The sequence below is a fragment of the Kryptolebias marmoratus genome, linkage group LG20, assembly GCF_001649575.2.
Source record: "Kryptolebias marmoratus isolate JLee-2015 linkage group LG20, ASM164957v2, whole genome shotgun sequence".
NCBI lineage: Eukaryota > Metazoa > Chordata > Actinopteri > Cyprinodontiformes > Rivulidae > Kryptolebias > Kryptolebias marmoratus.
Window position 1 is genome coordinate 16,638,520 of NC_051449.1, and position 16,361 is coordinate 16,654,880.

Below are 16,361 nucleotides of genomic sequence, written 5' to 3' on the forward strand. Positions count from 1 at the left end.
GGAGAGGAGAAAAATCAGTCTAAAGAAACCTAAGCATAGTTATTTGTTGAATTGATTAATTAGGTCAAAACCCCTGAGAGCTGTACCAGGAATAAAATAAATGAGGATAAGAAAGAAGAGCAGGGATAACTTGTTTATGTGATCTAAATGCAAAACAGCTGAGAATCCTATTTCCGCTCCAAACACAATTTGATTTTGTCATGATTTTGACACATCTTACTAACATAAATAATGACGCTCAGGTCAACTCAAAGACACAGACTAAAAACCTGTGGCAGTAGAAAGAGAGATGTCTTCAGACCTAGATACACTGATTAAAGTGTATTTTCTGATGTAACTGGTCTAGACATGTTGAAACCTTTCAAATTTCTATAAAACATAAAAGGTAGAGGGTTTGTAAAATTGGATAACAAGAACAATTAAACCACAGAACTGCCGTTTAAGAAACAGCAGTTATTCATAAAAGGTCGTCTTATGGTTATTTTATCTTCACATATGGTTCTGGTGGCTCGGGTTGATAAACCTAGGAAACCCGAGTGTTCAAGATCGTGTTACTACAAGCTAGAGGCTAATGTGCCAGAGTGGTGTAGAGGGCCCATCAGGAAAAGTTTGAGCTCTCCATGACAGAGCCCTCTCTTCTTTCAGAGATCAGTACCTCAGTTTTGATCTTGTTGTCTCCGAAGCAGAGATGCTGGAGGTAGGCAGCGGCGTTCGACTGGACTGATGGGAACTGATGCTGCAGCATCTGGATTACCTCCGGCAGCTCTGGATCCCTCCAGCCAAACTCCCTGCACACACACACGCACATACACAGAGGAAAAAAACATGATAGGTTTTGATGGAAGCAGAGAGGCAGATGAGTGTGTTTTTGTGACTAGCTGAAGCAGTTACAGTGCAGGTTGCTTCCCTGCTGAGATGCTGATTCAAAATGCTCGCATGAAGAAAAACAGAAAAAAAAAAAAAAGAGAAAAGACAGGCAAAAATGGAGGCTGGAGATGAACTGAAAAGAAAAAAAAAGAAAAAAAAAACAAACTTAGGGTGATTTTATTCAGCACTGCAAATTTGCATGTTAATTGTTCTGGTGGATTTTAAGTAACGAGAAATGCCAAAGAGTTGTCAGTTTAGATTTTTTTTTGAGTAAACATGAGACATTTTATACAACCCTCATCACAAAACATTCAGCATACAATTACAAGATAAAGTAGGTAAAAATTATGTACATTAAAAGTCAGGTAGGAATTGTCCTCTTGATTAATCCAGACGCCTCTTGATTCTGATGGAGGGCAAATAATGACTAATGCAGTAGAGTTGATCGGGAATACAGTAAGATTGTATCTCAAGCTATCTTAAAATAGCAACTGTAACGGTTGAATGGTGTCATTAAAATCTCTGCTGCCTGCCATTTTCCACCTCACCAATCCAGCACCATATATAGGGATGCACAGCTTCCTCTGATGCCATTTCTGCTGTGTAGGAGCATTTTCACTCTAGCACTACCACTAATTTGGCAATAATCTGCATATTTTATAGCTAAATAAAATGACATAAGCCAAATCTATAACCTTTCCCAATTGTGCAACAGCCACTGTTGTGTATTTGGCTTCATAAATAAACTCAAAGATAGCAATCTGGGAGATTTATTTAAACAATTATATTATGGTTTTGTATGGTTTCTCTCTCCCTTACAGTAGTAACAATGAGACTTATATTACTCAGTTATCTCTAAGGCAGTAATTGGACACAGATACCACAACACTGAACAAAGACACTGTCTTCACAAAGAAGCATTTTTTTTATAACACTGGTAGACACTCTGCCTCCAAGCAATGGTGGCCAAAAGCAGGTTTCTTTTGGCCACCATTGTATGACAAACCAAAACACTGATAATCACAACCCTTCAGTTTCATTTGCAATTTTTGGCCTCTATCCCAAAACCCCAAAAAGTTAAAAGTCAGAATTTCTTTTATGGTAATAAATCCGATGCTGCGGCACAAACAAACAAGTTGCATCATGGAAGAACGAGCAGAAGCCGAGCTGACTGGGTAATCCTCCTGAAGCCCTAAAAAAAGACAGGTAGAGAAGACCTTGTAACTTCGGGTCAATTTGACCTGAAGGCCACGGGAGCGTTAAAAAGCCGGTGAGCCTCAAAGATGTCAAAAATCTGACACCTGCCTTCCTCGATATGTGCTACAAGCACGCACCTCTGGAGCAGGTAGCTGCAAAGTCTGTTCAGCCCTGATAAGGCCATTATACTGAGTAAATATTTTGCTATATTAAAAAAAAAAAACTTTGATAGGAATGTTGATTCTAATATTATGAACTTTTGCTCTATATATCTGTCTATCCATTTTCTATTCTCACTTTATCCTGTTTAGGGTCACAGGCACCTGTTCCCTGTCTCCAGTAGTCAGTGGGTGAAAGGTGGGGTTCACTCTGGACAGGTCATTATAGGGTCATATAGAGAGACCAGAGACAGACAACCTTGTACACAAACACACACACCTAAGGCCAATTAGGAATCACCAGTTCAACTAACATGCATTGTTGAATCAGTTGGTGATATAGTAGCAGTAGAAAATAATTACGGACTGTTGCATCTCTAATCTAAAATATGAAGGGTAAAAATCTAGAAGCTCCTAAATGCCCTTAACTAGATGACAACATGACATTCAGCTCAAGCTAGATGGTATACCCCTTTATAATTTGGGCCGAACTGAACAATATCAGTGAACTATGATCTAATTTTCTGTCCTCTGAGTGTGTATGCTCGATTGTTTGGTAATGTGTTCCTCTGTGGATAGCGTCATCGCACAAATTTATTGTTGGGATCGTTAGCAAGGTCTCCTTAGTTCCAAATATAAGAACTCTAAACACAGCGGCACTCAGACAGTTAATGCAATTGTGTGTTTCAGATTTCATGGCAACCGTTCTGGGATGTAAAATGATAAAATGAGTTCCACAGAGAAACTTTTTCCCCCCAGTTTAGCGTTACGCAATCTGGAAAGCAGTCCTCAGCGATCTAATGAGCACGCTTTTGGGGGCAACAGGCAATATTTTCTGTCTTCCAACATAGCTAATGAATATGTGAATATTGGACACTGGGGCCATAAATATATATATATACCTTCTTGAGATAACAACAGTTTCCTGATTTATTTCGTTCCAAGTGTTCTTTAGGGTTATATTTTGCAGGGTTTGCTTGCATGAAAAATCTGGCTGCTACAATGATGGATCAGTATTAGAACAATAAGAAAGCGATTTAAAGTGTCAAATTTGTGATTTTTGGTTCTAATGCAAACCGTTATGGGAGTTACGTTGTCCAGGAGCATACTGAGTGGTACTTTAGACTTTGTGAGATCCTCCTCTTGCTGCTCTGATAAATCCTGCCTTCAGATCGCCCCAGCTGCTCATGGTTTTAGTGTGTTACCAGGGGTCCGCCAATGCTTTTGCCTTAGGGCATACTTTAGGCGCATAGACACACAATGTGTCTAACCCTACACCTGTGTGTGTGTGAAAGAAAAGAAAAAAACAACACAGACCTTTGTGAGAAAAATGTGATCTAAGAGAATTAAGTCGCAGCGAGGGATCCGAGTATTGATGGGGTGGGAGGATATCGATATAAATCATCTGTCAGAGAAACTGAGGCTGGCACCAGAGCTTTCTAAAGTTTTATTCCCACAGTCATTTTTTTCCCCCACTATCTGCTGCTACTTCCTGGTTACTAATTGTGCTCCAAATTCGCTTTACCATTCTCTGCTGCTCTTGACACTTCCTCCACATGCTTAGTCTTTCTTCTATCTGTATTTTTTATTTATTTTTTTCTCCCCACTTTGATTTGAAATTTTCTGACAGCGGAGAGACGACCGGGCTTCATACAGATACCCCGTTTTTCGCCGCTGTTCGGTGGAACTAGTTTCTCTTTGATGTATCTCATTCTTCATGCAGCAGCAGCCTAACGTGCCCATGGAGATGATTTCTGTTCAGTCTAATCTAAAATAAGCACATGGACAAACACATGTGCACACACAGCGCCGTAGGTCAGCATGCACACACACACACACACACCCGATCCTGTGCTCTCTTATTGTAGTCTGACACATTGGCATATGCACGCTCATTGACTTGCACACACAGCCAGCCATCAAAGGCTGAACAGAGGAGCCAGGATTAGAACGCTTTTGTCTCTAACTTTTATAATGGGCCAATGGGATAAACCCAGTGTTTGAAAAAAAATGGGAGAACTGTGAAAAGATTGATTTCAAAGGTTATTCTCCCCCTTTTATTTTAAACAATCTTCCGTTTTTGAAAATCTCGTCTCAACGCCTCTCATTCATCTTTTGCCTGCTTTGAAGCACGCATACACTTCCACAGCTATAATGTACTCCACCTTATAAGATCTGTGATCATCTGGCTTTGTGGGACCTGTAAGGATGAACTTACAGGTCATCCTGCAAGGTTATTAGCTTAGAAGACATCTAATGTTATGCCTGAATGAGCTTACACCGCAGGCAAATGCGACCCAGTGCCAATGTTTTTGCTCCTATGTGACACATATCAGATCTTTTCATGGCAGTGTGAATGTGACAAATCAGATTCTTTTCATTTCCGACCCAGGTCTTTTCAGTATGTGGTACTGAATCAGATACATATCCAATGTTTTCCAAAGCAACTGCAGTGTGAACGTTCATGTCGCATTTCATCTGACTTTTACATCTGATGAAAAGACGCCGGTCCCTCACGTCAAAATCCCACCACTCCTTACTCCGACTCTACATCCACACATGCCTCTGCACAGAGGCAGCAGCCACTGCTCCAAAAAAAAAAAAAGGAAAAAAAAGTCATTGTTAACATTTACGCTCTTTTTCTTCTCCGTCTTCTTTTATCTTTCACTATTTGGATCTAGAGTTGGCCCCGATTGGACAGCAGCTTCAGAATTGATACACACATGCTAACACTCACAGCGTCCACGTTTACTTCAGTAAACTCAGTGTGTGGAGCGTGACGTCAGAGCTTCTTCTTCTTTATGTTTATTTTAGTGACTGAAGGGGCTGAACTGATCAGTTGAATAAAACAACAAACATAAGTGGAGCTTCATTAAAATACAGAATATGATAAAACTTGGGTACCCTTTTGGCTTTCCATATATTCACCACTGCTGAACGTATCATTCTTGCTTTGCTTTGGTGTAGAGTGCTTTAGATGTTATATTCCTCTACATCTTTTTCTGTTGTGGTAGTTAGAAAAAAGTAATTAAAAAACATGTCTGGCCTCTTCAAGATGATAGTAGTGATCACTTGTGACTAATGTATTTTTCAGTCTGATTGCATGCACAGGATCCAGACATCTGTACCGTGACAGTTTAGTACAAAAATGAGCCGTTACACCCTTAGTATATAGTGATAGTCAATGGTAAAAAAGGATTAAAATACCTATATTACAATATTAACCTCAAACAGCAGAAAATATCCACTACTAATGTAAAAGTAATATTAATAGAAGAAGAGGCTGAAGCTGGCAAGTTTTTTCAGGTCCTTTAAAGCTTCTTTAAAACAGACTAAAAATGCCAAAAATAAGCAGTCAAACTTTTCTGTACAGAACTGGAAGTTTTCTTTTCTTCTTTTTTTCCATCTTCAATTTCCTTTTTTATTTCCAAACTTTAACATGTGGCTCAACAATGACAAAGGCAACCATCTGGTGATTGTTCATTTAACAAATATGCATTATAAAAAGATTGAAAATGAATCCAATCGTGTAACAAAATTCAAAAAGACAGACAGCTCCATGATTCTCACAAAAAGGACACATAAAAGTGAATCTCTTGTCAAGTAGATGTGGCATCAGAAACTTCTGGCATCAGAAACGTCTGTTCTGGAAGAACAGGAGGAATTTGGGCTAGATTATTTATTTTTCTTTCAGCATCTTTGGGAGCTCTGTGCAGACACCTCACCTCGCTGATATCTCTGATGTTCAGTGAAGGACTAGTGATGATGTTGTGGAAAGTTTTAACCACCTGCTGATAAAAGCCCTACAGCCGTTTCTTTTAAAGGTATACCAACAGCCATTTCTCCTGGTTAACCTAAGACAACTTAAACAAATCTATTGATCATCATGTAAATTCTGGAGTGTATTTTTTTCTGAATTTAAGGAGGATTGCATATTGATATTTGATAAATATATGAAATAATATCATCTGAAAGTGCATTTTAAGCTGATGTCCTGATTAACTATAAATAAAAATAAATAATTTTAATCTGTGACCCATTTTACATCACTCGCGGAATTTAATAACCTCCAGAAAATAACATTTTCTCTTTTACTTTCTGTTGACTCAAAATAATATAATAATTGGAATTTCAATTTTTTTTTACCCAGTTCAAACTTACAATAAGTTTATCAAACTGGTAAAATGAGATAATTACCATAAAAGGTTAAGCATTCCTTGAAGAGATGCATATTGCCCGCCACCTTAATAACTTTGTTATGCTGAGAAATGAAAAGTTGTGGCCACTGCAGTCAATTCTTGAAACTAACTCTATGTGCGATCACATGCAATACTGAAAGATCTCATGCTCACAGTACGCATTGTGAATGACTCTCAGCAACTACCACATCAAATATTAGCTCAATATCTGTAAAACTGACTAAGTTATAGCTATTTTTGTGATGGCTAATGATGATTAGCTATGGTGGCCATCTTGAATTGGACTGACTCCAAAACCTAAACAGATGTGGATGTACTTGCAATGATTATTTTCAGAAAGTTTTGTGAAAATTAATTTAATGGTTCAAAAGATATTTTGATAACAGACAAATAGGGTTGGCTGCTAAATGGTAATGCTAAAATTTTAAGAAAAGATCTCATTTAATGAGCAGCCCTTCGAATATGTGTAATGAATGACTCTCAGCTACAACAACACCAAATTTTAGCACAATATCTGTAAAACTGGCAGAATTGTCGTCATTTTTGTGTTTTCTAAAGTCAGTTGGTTGTGGCAGCCATGCTGAATCAAGTTGACTCTGTTGTACATACAATGATTACTTTTGTCCAGTGGTTCATGAGACATAAAGACACAAACACACACAGACACACACCTACAGACATGGGAACAAATATTATCTCCAACATTCGCCTTTTGGCAGCGGGCAGTTCGTGCACATCAGTGGCGAAGCAGCGATCACTACTTAAAGGCCAAAGTGGTGCTCGAAAATAAATATGATATGAAACGGCCTGTTTTTTGCCCCCATCTCTGTTCAAGTTTTTAAACTCCATGTTGGAATCATCTGAAAATAGTCAGAGAAACACAAAAGTGTCTCTTGCAGTCATTATAAAACTTTAATGAATGAGGTGACGCAGTCCTTGGAGTCTGTCAGTTTGAAGGCCCCCGATCATGCTGCACACGGTAAGAACAGCGCTCTTGTGCGCAAACGCTCTCGCACAAACACAATCCGTAACAATAGGCAAACCTTGAACTGTTGCAGCCCTGGAGAGATGGCGGCACATCGCATGAGATCAAAAGCAAAGTAAAATTTAAGGCTGTAAAGCACTTCAGGCATACCCAAACACCAACAGATAGCTATAGTTTTAAAACATCTCCATGCTGTACATGCTGAACTACTACTAGTGGCATTTTTTTCAATTGTAGTGTGTTTCGTTTTTGACAAAAGATTAAATTATGAGCAGACTGACTCTGAAAGTATGCAGCGTTGAAGTGAAACTAGCCTGTCCGTTGTCTATCTTCTGCCTCACAAAGCTGTGCTTTAATAATTCATTGATTCACTAACATTAGCCTGAAGCTGTGCATCTATTTACTCAGGGTTTCGGTTTTTTGCCTTCCTGTGTGTGTGTGTGTGTGTGGTGTGTGTGTGTGTGTGTGCGAGTGTGTTGACGTGTCTTCTATAAAGAGAACACAAGATAATCTGATGCTTCCGGTCCCAAACACAGTGACAATATCACAGTACGGTGAACACACACAACAGAATCATCTGTAGACTTCGGGGCAAATGGGCTCACACACAAAATATTTGCGCTTTAAAAAAAAAAAAAAAAGGACAAGAATATGCTCCACAGATCAGACATGTCACATATCACGTTCTAAAATGTTTCCAAAAGGCACCAAACGGTTTACTGATCTGGGAGCCTGTAAAATGGTTGGTAACAACTAAAACAAAAAAAAAAACTAAAGGCCTAGCATTCCTTGAAAGGATGCTACCTTTCATGGCAGAGTTTTAAACTGAGCTCATGTAATTTTGGGAAATGATAGAGTTGTATATTGTCATTTTTGTCAAACTTTGAAAATAACATTGACAGACAGAGACACACAGACACACGCACACAAGCAAAAACTTTATGAATAGCTCCTATTCTGATTAAACTATTCACAGCAAATCCAACATTTTATTGGGCGAGTCAGTGGACTGGGACGGGTCCGACCAATCTGTCCATCCCCTCTTCGTTCCAAACCAACCAGACTGAGGAAACGATCTCACTTCACCGCATGTCTGCAGCTATACGTGCAAGTGTGTGTGCTTCTGCGTGCGACTGCTATCAAGAGCCAAAACATTTGCACAACAATACGAGATGCCAGGCTTCGAGCAAAGCAACAATTAGCCTCGATAAATAAATAAATGAGCTGCGTATGAATAATACATTCAGACGGCGGGGTAAACGCCGTGAAAGGACTTCCCATGAGTCAGGCGTTTTTCAGGAACAAACATATTGGAAACCGGAGAATGGACCACATGAATTGCGTGTGATCCTGCTGAGGGCTTTCACCGAGTGAAAATGGAGACGCGTCTGATGACTCATCATCCGAAGGAAACGCAGACATACACACAGAGACATTAGACAGGGTACGCCTGCAGAGAACACAGGCAAGAAGCACCACAGAGCAATCTAAACTCATGGAAATCTGTCTGCAGCACCGATACTTACACAGAGTACGACGGGCATCACTGTTTGAATAAAACACTTCGTGTCACCACAGGAATCGCATTTAATGCAAAAATGCAGTGTGAATCCTGAGTGCTGAATTACTTCTGCTGAAGCTGAACCGTTGAAGCTAAACAAAGAACACTAGCTAAAAGGAGTTCATGAGATATTTTGCTAACATGACAGACAAACACACACACAATACTAGCTAAAAACTAAATATAGCAAAAAGGCTAGCTAAAAGGAGCAAAAGGCTAGTTAAAAGCTAAATGTAGCAAATGTTAGCTGAAAGCTAAAAGTATCAAAAGGTTAGTTAAAAGCAAAAGGTATTTCAAAGAGAACAATGTCTTTAAAGGGAAAATATTTATGAATAAAGATAAATATTTTAAAAAGTATGAAAAAAAAAACAACTAAAGTCATAGCACCCAACTCCTGCATGAGCTGAATGTTTGGATATATGAATGGCCAGAATACCGTTTATGTCTTTGTTTTACTGAACCACAAGTTTCTGTATTTATCAAACTCACTGCACTGAAAGTCAATATGGTAATGTATAAGACATGGCAATTAAAATAAGCTAAGTAAAAATGTTGTTTTGGTTTATATGCAGAAAGGTCTCTTGTGTTTTCAGTTTTTTTTGTGGTCAATTAGCTCTGGATCTTTGCAACAAAAACATACGGTTGTTCGGAGGAAAAAGTAGTGCAGTTGTTTTTTTCCCCCCCAGTTTTTATCATTTCCCTGTCAGTATCAAATACATTTTTGGGGGGGCCTATGTGTCCGTGGTTATAAAGCAGCCCAATAATTACTACATATTTACATCTAATTATGCTAATCAATAAGGCACACTGCAATAAGTGACTGCAGAATGAATAAAATATCCCCTTGAAAACAATAGGTAAAATCAGCGGTCATTTTTATTTAGAGATGGAAAATGTGGTCAGATTTAATTGTAAGTAATAATAATTAGCATCCTATTCTGGTAGCTACACACAGATTTATTTATTCATTTTTTGTGCGAGGACACTCAACAGTAATGGCTCTTATTAGCTGACTGTTTGCTGATTTTAATAGCTGAATACAAGAAATTGGAGTAGATTTATGAGGAAATGTGACAACAACCTGTTTTTACTTCTCCTCTGTGGACACATATACAGTATTTGGATCTCTCTTCCTTCTATATTAAATAAATACCCCCTGTCAGTATAACTATGGATCAAAAAAAGTTTGCGTTAACAAGCAACAGAAAAGTTAAATGTCATTGGAAGACATACAAGCACAAAGATGTCTTTGATAGCATTAAATAACGTTATCTTAAAACATAATTTGTATAATTATCGCCTTCTGTTATGAAAGGTGGGTGATTTTAAAGACATCAAAAAGATTCAAATAAATAAATAAATAAATATTTTTCTTTTTGGAGCACTAATAGTCATGGTACACTAAATGAATTGGAAACTGTAGCCATTTTCTTTTTAAGTATTTTAGTTATTTTTCCTCAAATTACAAAAATAACTGGTGAAAATGTGTGTCAGTATACAAAATAAATTAGATAGATAAAACATGAATTAAAAGGACAGGAAATACTGCGCACACATGTTGCTGAAAAAGTCATATTTGGGAACTCGAGTAGTTTTTGTTTGTGTTGCGAAAATAAATGGGAGCCAATTAAATATGTTACGTGTCATCCTCAGAAGTGTGGTAAGACAGCTGAATGGAGGTCAGGAGACAGAAAAAAAAGAAAAATACTAAGACAGACACGGACATAAACACAGAAATGCACAAATACACACATCCGTGTGCTTCAGAGCATAAAATACAATGGAGCTCTTATATGATCGGGTCAAATCCTGTCTAGCACAAATCTTCCTTTGTGTTAGTGGGGATGTTTCCATAAATTACCCAGAGCCTGGGAGAGGAAATGCTCTGGAGCACTTAAGAGGCTGTCTTCACAGTAATATGCCTTGATTTGCTAGATTGTACCAGTATGTGGCTTGACAAATCAGCTAAATTATATTTGTTTGAGGCTTTTAAAGCATAAAGCTATCATTAGGAAACCTGCTGCAGATGGTGACAATAACCTCACATCTTCTCATCGTCTCTGATTCAGACATCAAGGCAAGAGGAAGTATTTCTTTATTTTATGTTTCCACATAAACTATGTGTTTTCACCCATCAGTTAGATCGGGTGCCTGCTAGAGTTGGGTAGTCGTAATCATCAATACTGCTCTGCTTTCCTCAAATTATCCCTGGGTTTTGTTTCTGGTAAAAATAGAACTACCAGCATCTCAACCTTATCAGGCCTGAGCAGTAGCAGAGCAGGCTGCAAACTTTCGAGCTAAAGACCCAATCTGAAGGTGTACTTGTGGCGTGCTCAAAGGAAAGCATGTGGTGTTGCATTTCCAAAGTCATTATCTTTGCGACACAGACTCTATTTAATAAGCAGTCTGCTCTACGTCGGCTTCCTTTCCCTGGTTCTGACCTCTGCTTCCACTGTACATATATTTTTCTTTACTGTAACAGACCACTAAAACATCCACTTTTGCAGGGGTTTAATTTGCACAGCTTCCTTTTCTTCAGCCTCGGCTCTGTCATTCAAAGCTGGGATGGTAACAAGTATCAGCATGATTTTGTATTGACAGATTTGGCTTGAGTAATTCACAATAGTTTTGCCTTTACAGATACTGCTTTTGTTAAAGACTCACTGGAGTTTTTTTCCCTTAAAATGTATTTACTCAGTTGCTACTGAGTAAATTGATTTAAATACAAGTACTAGTACTCATGAGGACCAGAAATACATTGTTTGTACCATTAAGATTTGAGACAAGACTCAAAGCCAGAAGCTGAAGCCACAATGGACGAATGCCCCCTAGTGGCTGGCTGCAGTGCAGTTTTTAAGTACTGCTCCACAATGTAATGGGACATTTTCCTGACTAAAAAATAAAGATACACTTCAACTCTTTCTTTCTTTATTTGTTTTCAGATGCTGATTTTTGTTCATTCACATAGTTTTTCATGCTGCTGCTTTGTATTCAAAATTGGTTTTTGTTCCCAGTACTATTTAGTTATTTAAGCCTTTATAAAGTTTCATGTTACATTGTGATTAACAGTGTGACAGCCTGTTAGCAAGTTGGGAGGGTATGTAGAGCACAAACTATGGCTCCAAAAACACACCATGGCAGTAGAGTTTTACTTACAACATTCAAATCAATGCTGTTGATTTTATTTTCATATCTCAGTAAACCAAATTACTATATAAACACTACTGTAATGTCAGTGTGAGTACTATTAGCCAGTACTATGGTATTATTGTCAGCAGCTGTTTCTGTCAGCTTTGTCAGCTAATGTTATGCCACTTCTGTTGGTTAACTGGCATGTTTTAACATGTCAGTCAACCAAAGTTTTGTAATTTAACAAAGTATTATCAGGTAACAGCCAGTATATGTGTCAGCTTCTGCAAAAACCATTGGATATAGATGCATGATCACCTAGGAACATTCTGAAGAAATAGCATTATTTGCTCTCTGGAGGAGATGAAAAGTAAAAATAATGTCGGGTGCTGAAAGTAAAACTGGCCAGCCACATAAATACAGCGGACAAAAAACAAAACAAAAGAAAACAAAAAACATTATGTGTTCAGACATTACCTGAACAGACAATGAGGACAAATGAGTGATAAAATTAACCATCAAGTAGATAAATGGATGGAGGGATGACTGGAAAGATGAAAAGCCAAGGAAAGAATGAGGAATATTGCCTCTCCCAGAAGAGAACCAAGGCCCTGTCTGCCTTATGTTTGCGAAATGCACCCCGATCTGCATTGATAGTTAAATTTGTTGTCACTCCTAAACAGAGACTCCTGCCTTTTTAAATGAATTCTCTTGCAATGACTCCTGATCTAGTCTGCAATCTAGAGTCCAGTTAAAACCTAAACTATAAACGTGATCCCTGTTTATTTGACCAGTAAATGGGTGACAATACAAATGGGAAATGCTGTCATGCTGTCATTAACATCTGCATTAGATACCTGAACCATATAGAGAAGATGGAGAGATTCGGTGAATGAAACAAAGGTAAGATAGACAAAATGCACATGTGTAAAAATAAGTAGTAGCATTACTTTGTCATTCTTTGCTCGGCTTGATTTTGATTCCACACAAGGAATTCAGGGTCGTACCTATCAAGGGGGGACAGGCAGAGAGAAACAAGAGAGAGGTATACGTTGGCTGTCTGGCAACAAATTATTCAATAACTGTCATAATTGTGGTAATTAGTAAGTAGAAATCAGTATGTGGTCGCTAGACTCATCTTTCTCTCTCAATATTTGGTTATCAGGCAATGGGTGGTGGAGGTGGGCTTGGTGAAAAACATGCACACAGAGCGGGTGGCAAGAAAATGATTGGTTTGTCAAGTAAAGAGAGGGTCTTACAATAAACCAAAATTGCACTTTTGGCCAAACTGAGTGGTATAAACAAAGCAGAACAAGTTTTGTGACCCGTTAAGTCAACCTAGCAGGTAAATTATGCCATAGATATCAAAGCCCTCTATTGGAGGACTGAAGCAATCAACTTTACCTTAAAAAAGTAAGAGTGTGGGCAAAGTGTCGAAATGACTGTTAAGCATCATCGGCTGCTCAGAGTGTCACAAAAATATACAAATATTGGAGACTATTTAGAAAAGAACTGACTAAAAGTTAATTTAGGCCGTTTTGAATGGGATTTGTTGGCAGAAAGGAAGATACTGCATAACGTTAGCTGTATCCTTTAACATGGTCATAATACCATAATGGACTGTTATATTGCTGTACGTTTCTAATCTCAGGGGACCCTCCCTTTAATGGAACAACGACAAAAGCTTTTCAGAGAGCAGGAATGGTCAAAGCACTGATGTTGAGTGTGCATGTGATAAGGTAAAATGCCATGCACAGCAAGTCAATTTCTTGAACATAGCGGGGCTGATGTGTTGAAAATACAAAACAATGATGCCGGAGCTAAAGAGTGAGCAAACGGACAATGTGAGAGCAATATGCACAGAGAAATAACCACTTGGACAATGAGTGAGGGAAAGAGCAATGGCAACAGCAAGAATAAGAGACATCTGCTCTAAGACAGAGAAACGTCTCAGTTTCCAATTGGTACAATGCATAGTAATAACCATTCCAGCACAGAATGACATTGTCATTAGAAACATTACAACTGTGGAAAATATATTTATAAAAGTAGCTTACACCTAAGCTGAAATGTCACAAAAACCACTTGAAGTTTAATCTGGCTGCTTCTGCCTCTGACAGCTTGTCTGTGCAATCATTAGTTGCAAAGACAAGAAGCGAAGAGAAAAGATTTCCAAAAGATATAATGTTTTAAACTTTGATTTCAACTGGGACAAAAAAAAAGGCTTTCAGACAGCTTTTAAACTGTCTTTGCACGCTGCTACCTTTCTGTTCTTTATATCTCTAACTGCGTCTCGAACACACACCCACACCGTCACGCAGAGATCTGCTTCCCTAAAAGCAGACTTTGTGCAGGCTTTCCGTGTCAAACGTGTCTACCGGCTGTACAGATTGTAACTGATGGCCGCTGACAGAGAAGCACTTCACTTCTACGAGTGACAATAATTTTTGAAATTAGATTTAGAGAAGTGTGCAGGCATTCAAACAGCAGTGTGAACAAGGCCCAAAACTGGGTAATTTAGACTGGACAGTGAAAGATGTGGCATGATGTGTGCCTCATACTAAAGCCCAGATTCAGCCATCCATTAGTGCACCCAAACTGTCCAAGCCCGACAATATGCAGCTACAAACTGCTGTAGCAACACTTAACTTTGGCTATTATTTTCAGTTTACCATTAAATACAGTCCTTATTAAAAGCTCATTTATTCCAAGGTTAGGTGTGATGCTTAAATACTTGGATAGTCAGGTTTATTTTGGCGAATCTGGCCCTCAGTAAGTTCTGCAGACGTGGAAAGGGAGCAGAGCAAAGGGCTTCCTTAACAAGCCAGAGTTGATCAAAATTACAAGTATTGCTTTTTTTCTCTCACCTTGGGTCCTTTTGGATGCTGTCAACTGATGGAGACCGACCCAGAGCAGCTTCAGGTGGGAGGGCGGGGCCCGACTTGCTGTAAGGCGACTCAGTTGATGGGCAGAACTGCAGAGTGCGGTACGGATTGGCGTAGTCAGCTGCTCCACCCCCTGTGGCAAAGCTGCCTCTCTGAAAGGTGGCGGTGGCACTCTGGCTTCCCGTTCGCTGCAAGGGGATTGGATCAACACCGGGGGAAGATGGGGCTAGAGGAGTGTAAGGATAAAACAGATAGTTGAGGACTTCTTGGTACAGCTGGTTCACCACTGGGGGTTTGAGTAGCAAGGTTTCAGTGGGCGGGTAGTGAAGGAAAAAGAAATCACAATCAAACACAAACCCAACCCAACGACACAAATGTAGAGACAGGAGTAGCAGAAAAGCAACAACACAGCACCATGGGCAAAAGGGAAAAATAAAAGACAAAAAAAAAAAGACAAGTCATAAACCAAATAGAAAAAAGCACTGCAAAGACAGCGTTACTAAATAAATATGGGAAATTGTATGTAAAACACAGAAGAATATTTTTTTCTTTGAAAAAATATATTCACAATTACACAGACAGAAACAAAACATTCCAAATAATAATTTAAAAAAGGGGGTTAACATACTAACACAATGTGTAATGAATGCCAGTTTACTGATTTGGGAGCCTGGTGAGTTTATGTCATCAAAAACCTTGCAACAAACAAATGCCATATTTTTAAATCATGGCTTTTACTTCTAAAACCAAAACATTTATGTTACGATTGCATTACTTTTAATGCAAACTTAAGGTTTGGCTCGAGTACATTCTGAGGAGCATTTTTGAATTTTGAAACCTTTTATTTTGGTACCATTTAAAAAGATTAAATGTAAAAAACAAGAAGAAGAATAAAAAGTTGCAATTAATTACAATTATCAAGGACAGTGTGCTTAATTAAAGTGATATTATATATATAAATATATATATATATATATATATATATATATATATATATATATATATATATATGGCAGGGAAAGCATACATGGAACGTCATAACCAAGTGGCTGTCATAGTGTACAGAAACATCTGTGCAGAATATGGACTGGAAGCCCCGAGATCAAAGTGGGGAACACTCCCAAAGGTAGTGGAGAATGACCGAGCTAAGATCCTGTGGGACTTCCAGATCCAGACAGACAAAATGGTAATGGCGAACCAACCGGACATTGTGGTGGTGGATAAACAACAGAGGAAAGCAGTTGTGCTAGCAATACCGAGTGATTGCAACATCAGGAAAAAGGAGCACGAGAAACTGGAGAAATACCAGGGCCTCAGAGAGGAACTGGAAAAGGCCTGGAAGGTAAAGACCACAGTGGTGCCTGTGGTCATCGGGGCCCT

The 16,361-nt window shown here is 38.7% G+C and overlaps 1 protein-coding gene across 10 annotated transcripts in view; it reads right to left on the bottom strand.

Moving 5' to 3' along the window:
• The window catches only part of ctnnd2b (catenin (cadherin-associated protein), delta 2b), a 160,685-nt gene that overhangs the window by 35,975 nt on the left and 108,349 nt on the right, over window positions 1–16,361 (bottom strand). For 4 of the 10 annotated variants that reach the window (XM_017420860.3, XM_017420862.3, XM_017420859.3 and 1 more), the window contains 3 exons: window positions 14,964–15,267; window positions 13,047–13,103; window positions 656–788 (listed from right to left, as the gene is read on the bottom strand). In XM_017420860.3, coding sequence (XP_017276349.1) covers window positions 656–788; window positions 13,047–13,103; window positions 14,964–15,267 — 494 coding nt within the window. The remainder of the gene's footprint in view (window positions 1–655; window positions 789–13,046; window positions 13,104–14,963; window positions 15,268–16,361) is intronic. The other 6 variants (XM_037982054.1, XM_037982053.1, XM_017420864.3 and 3 more) reach the window with 2 other exon arrangements.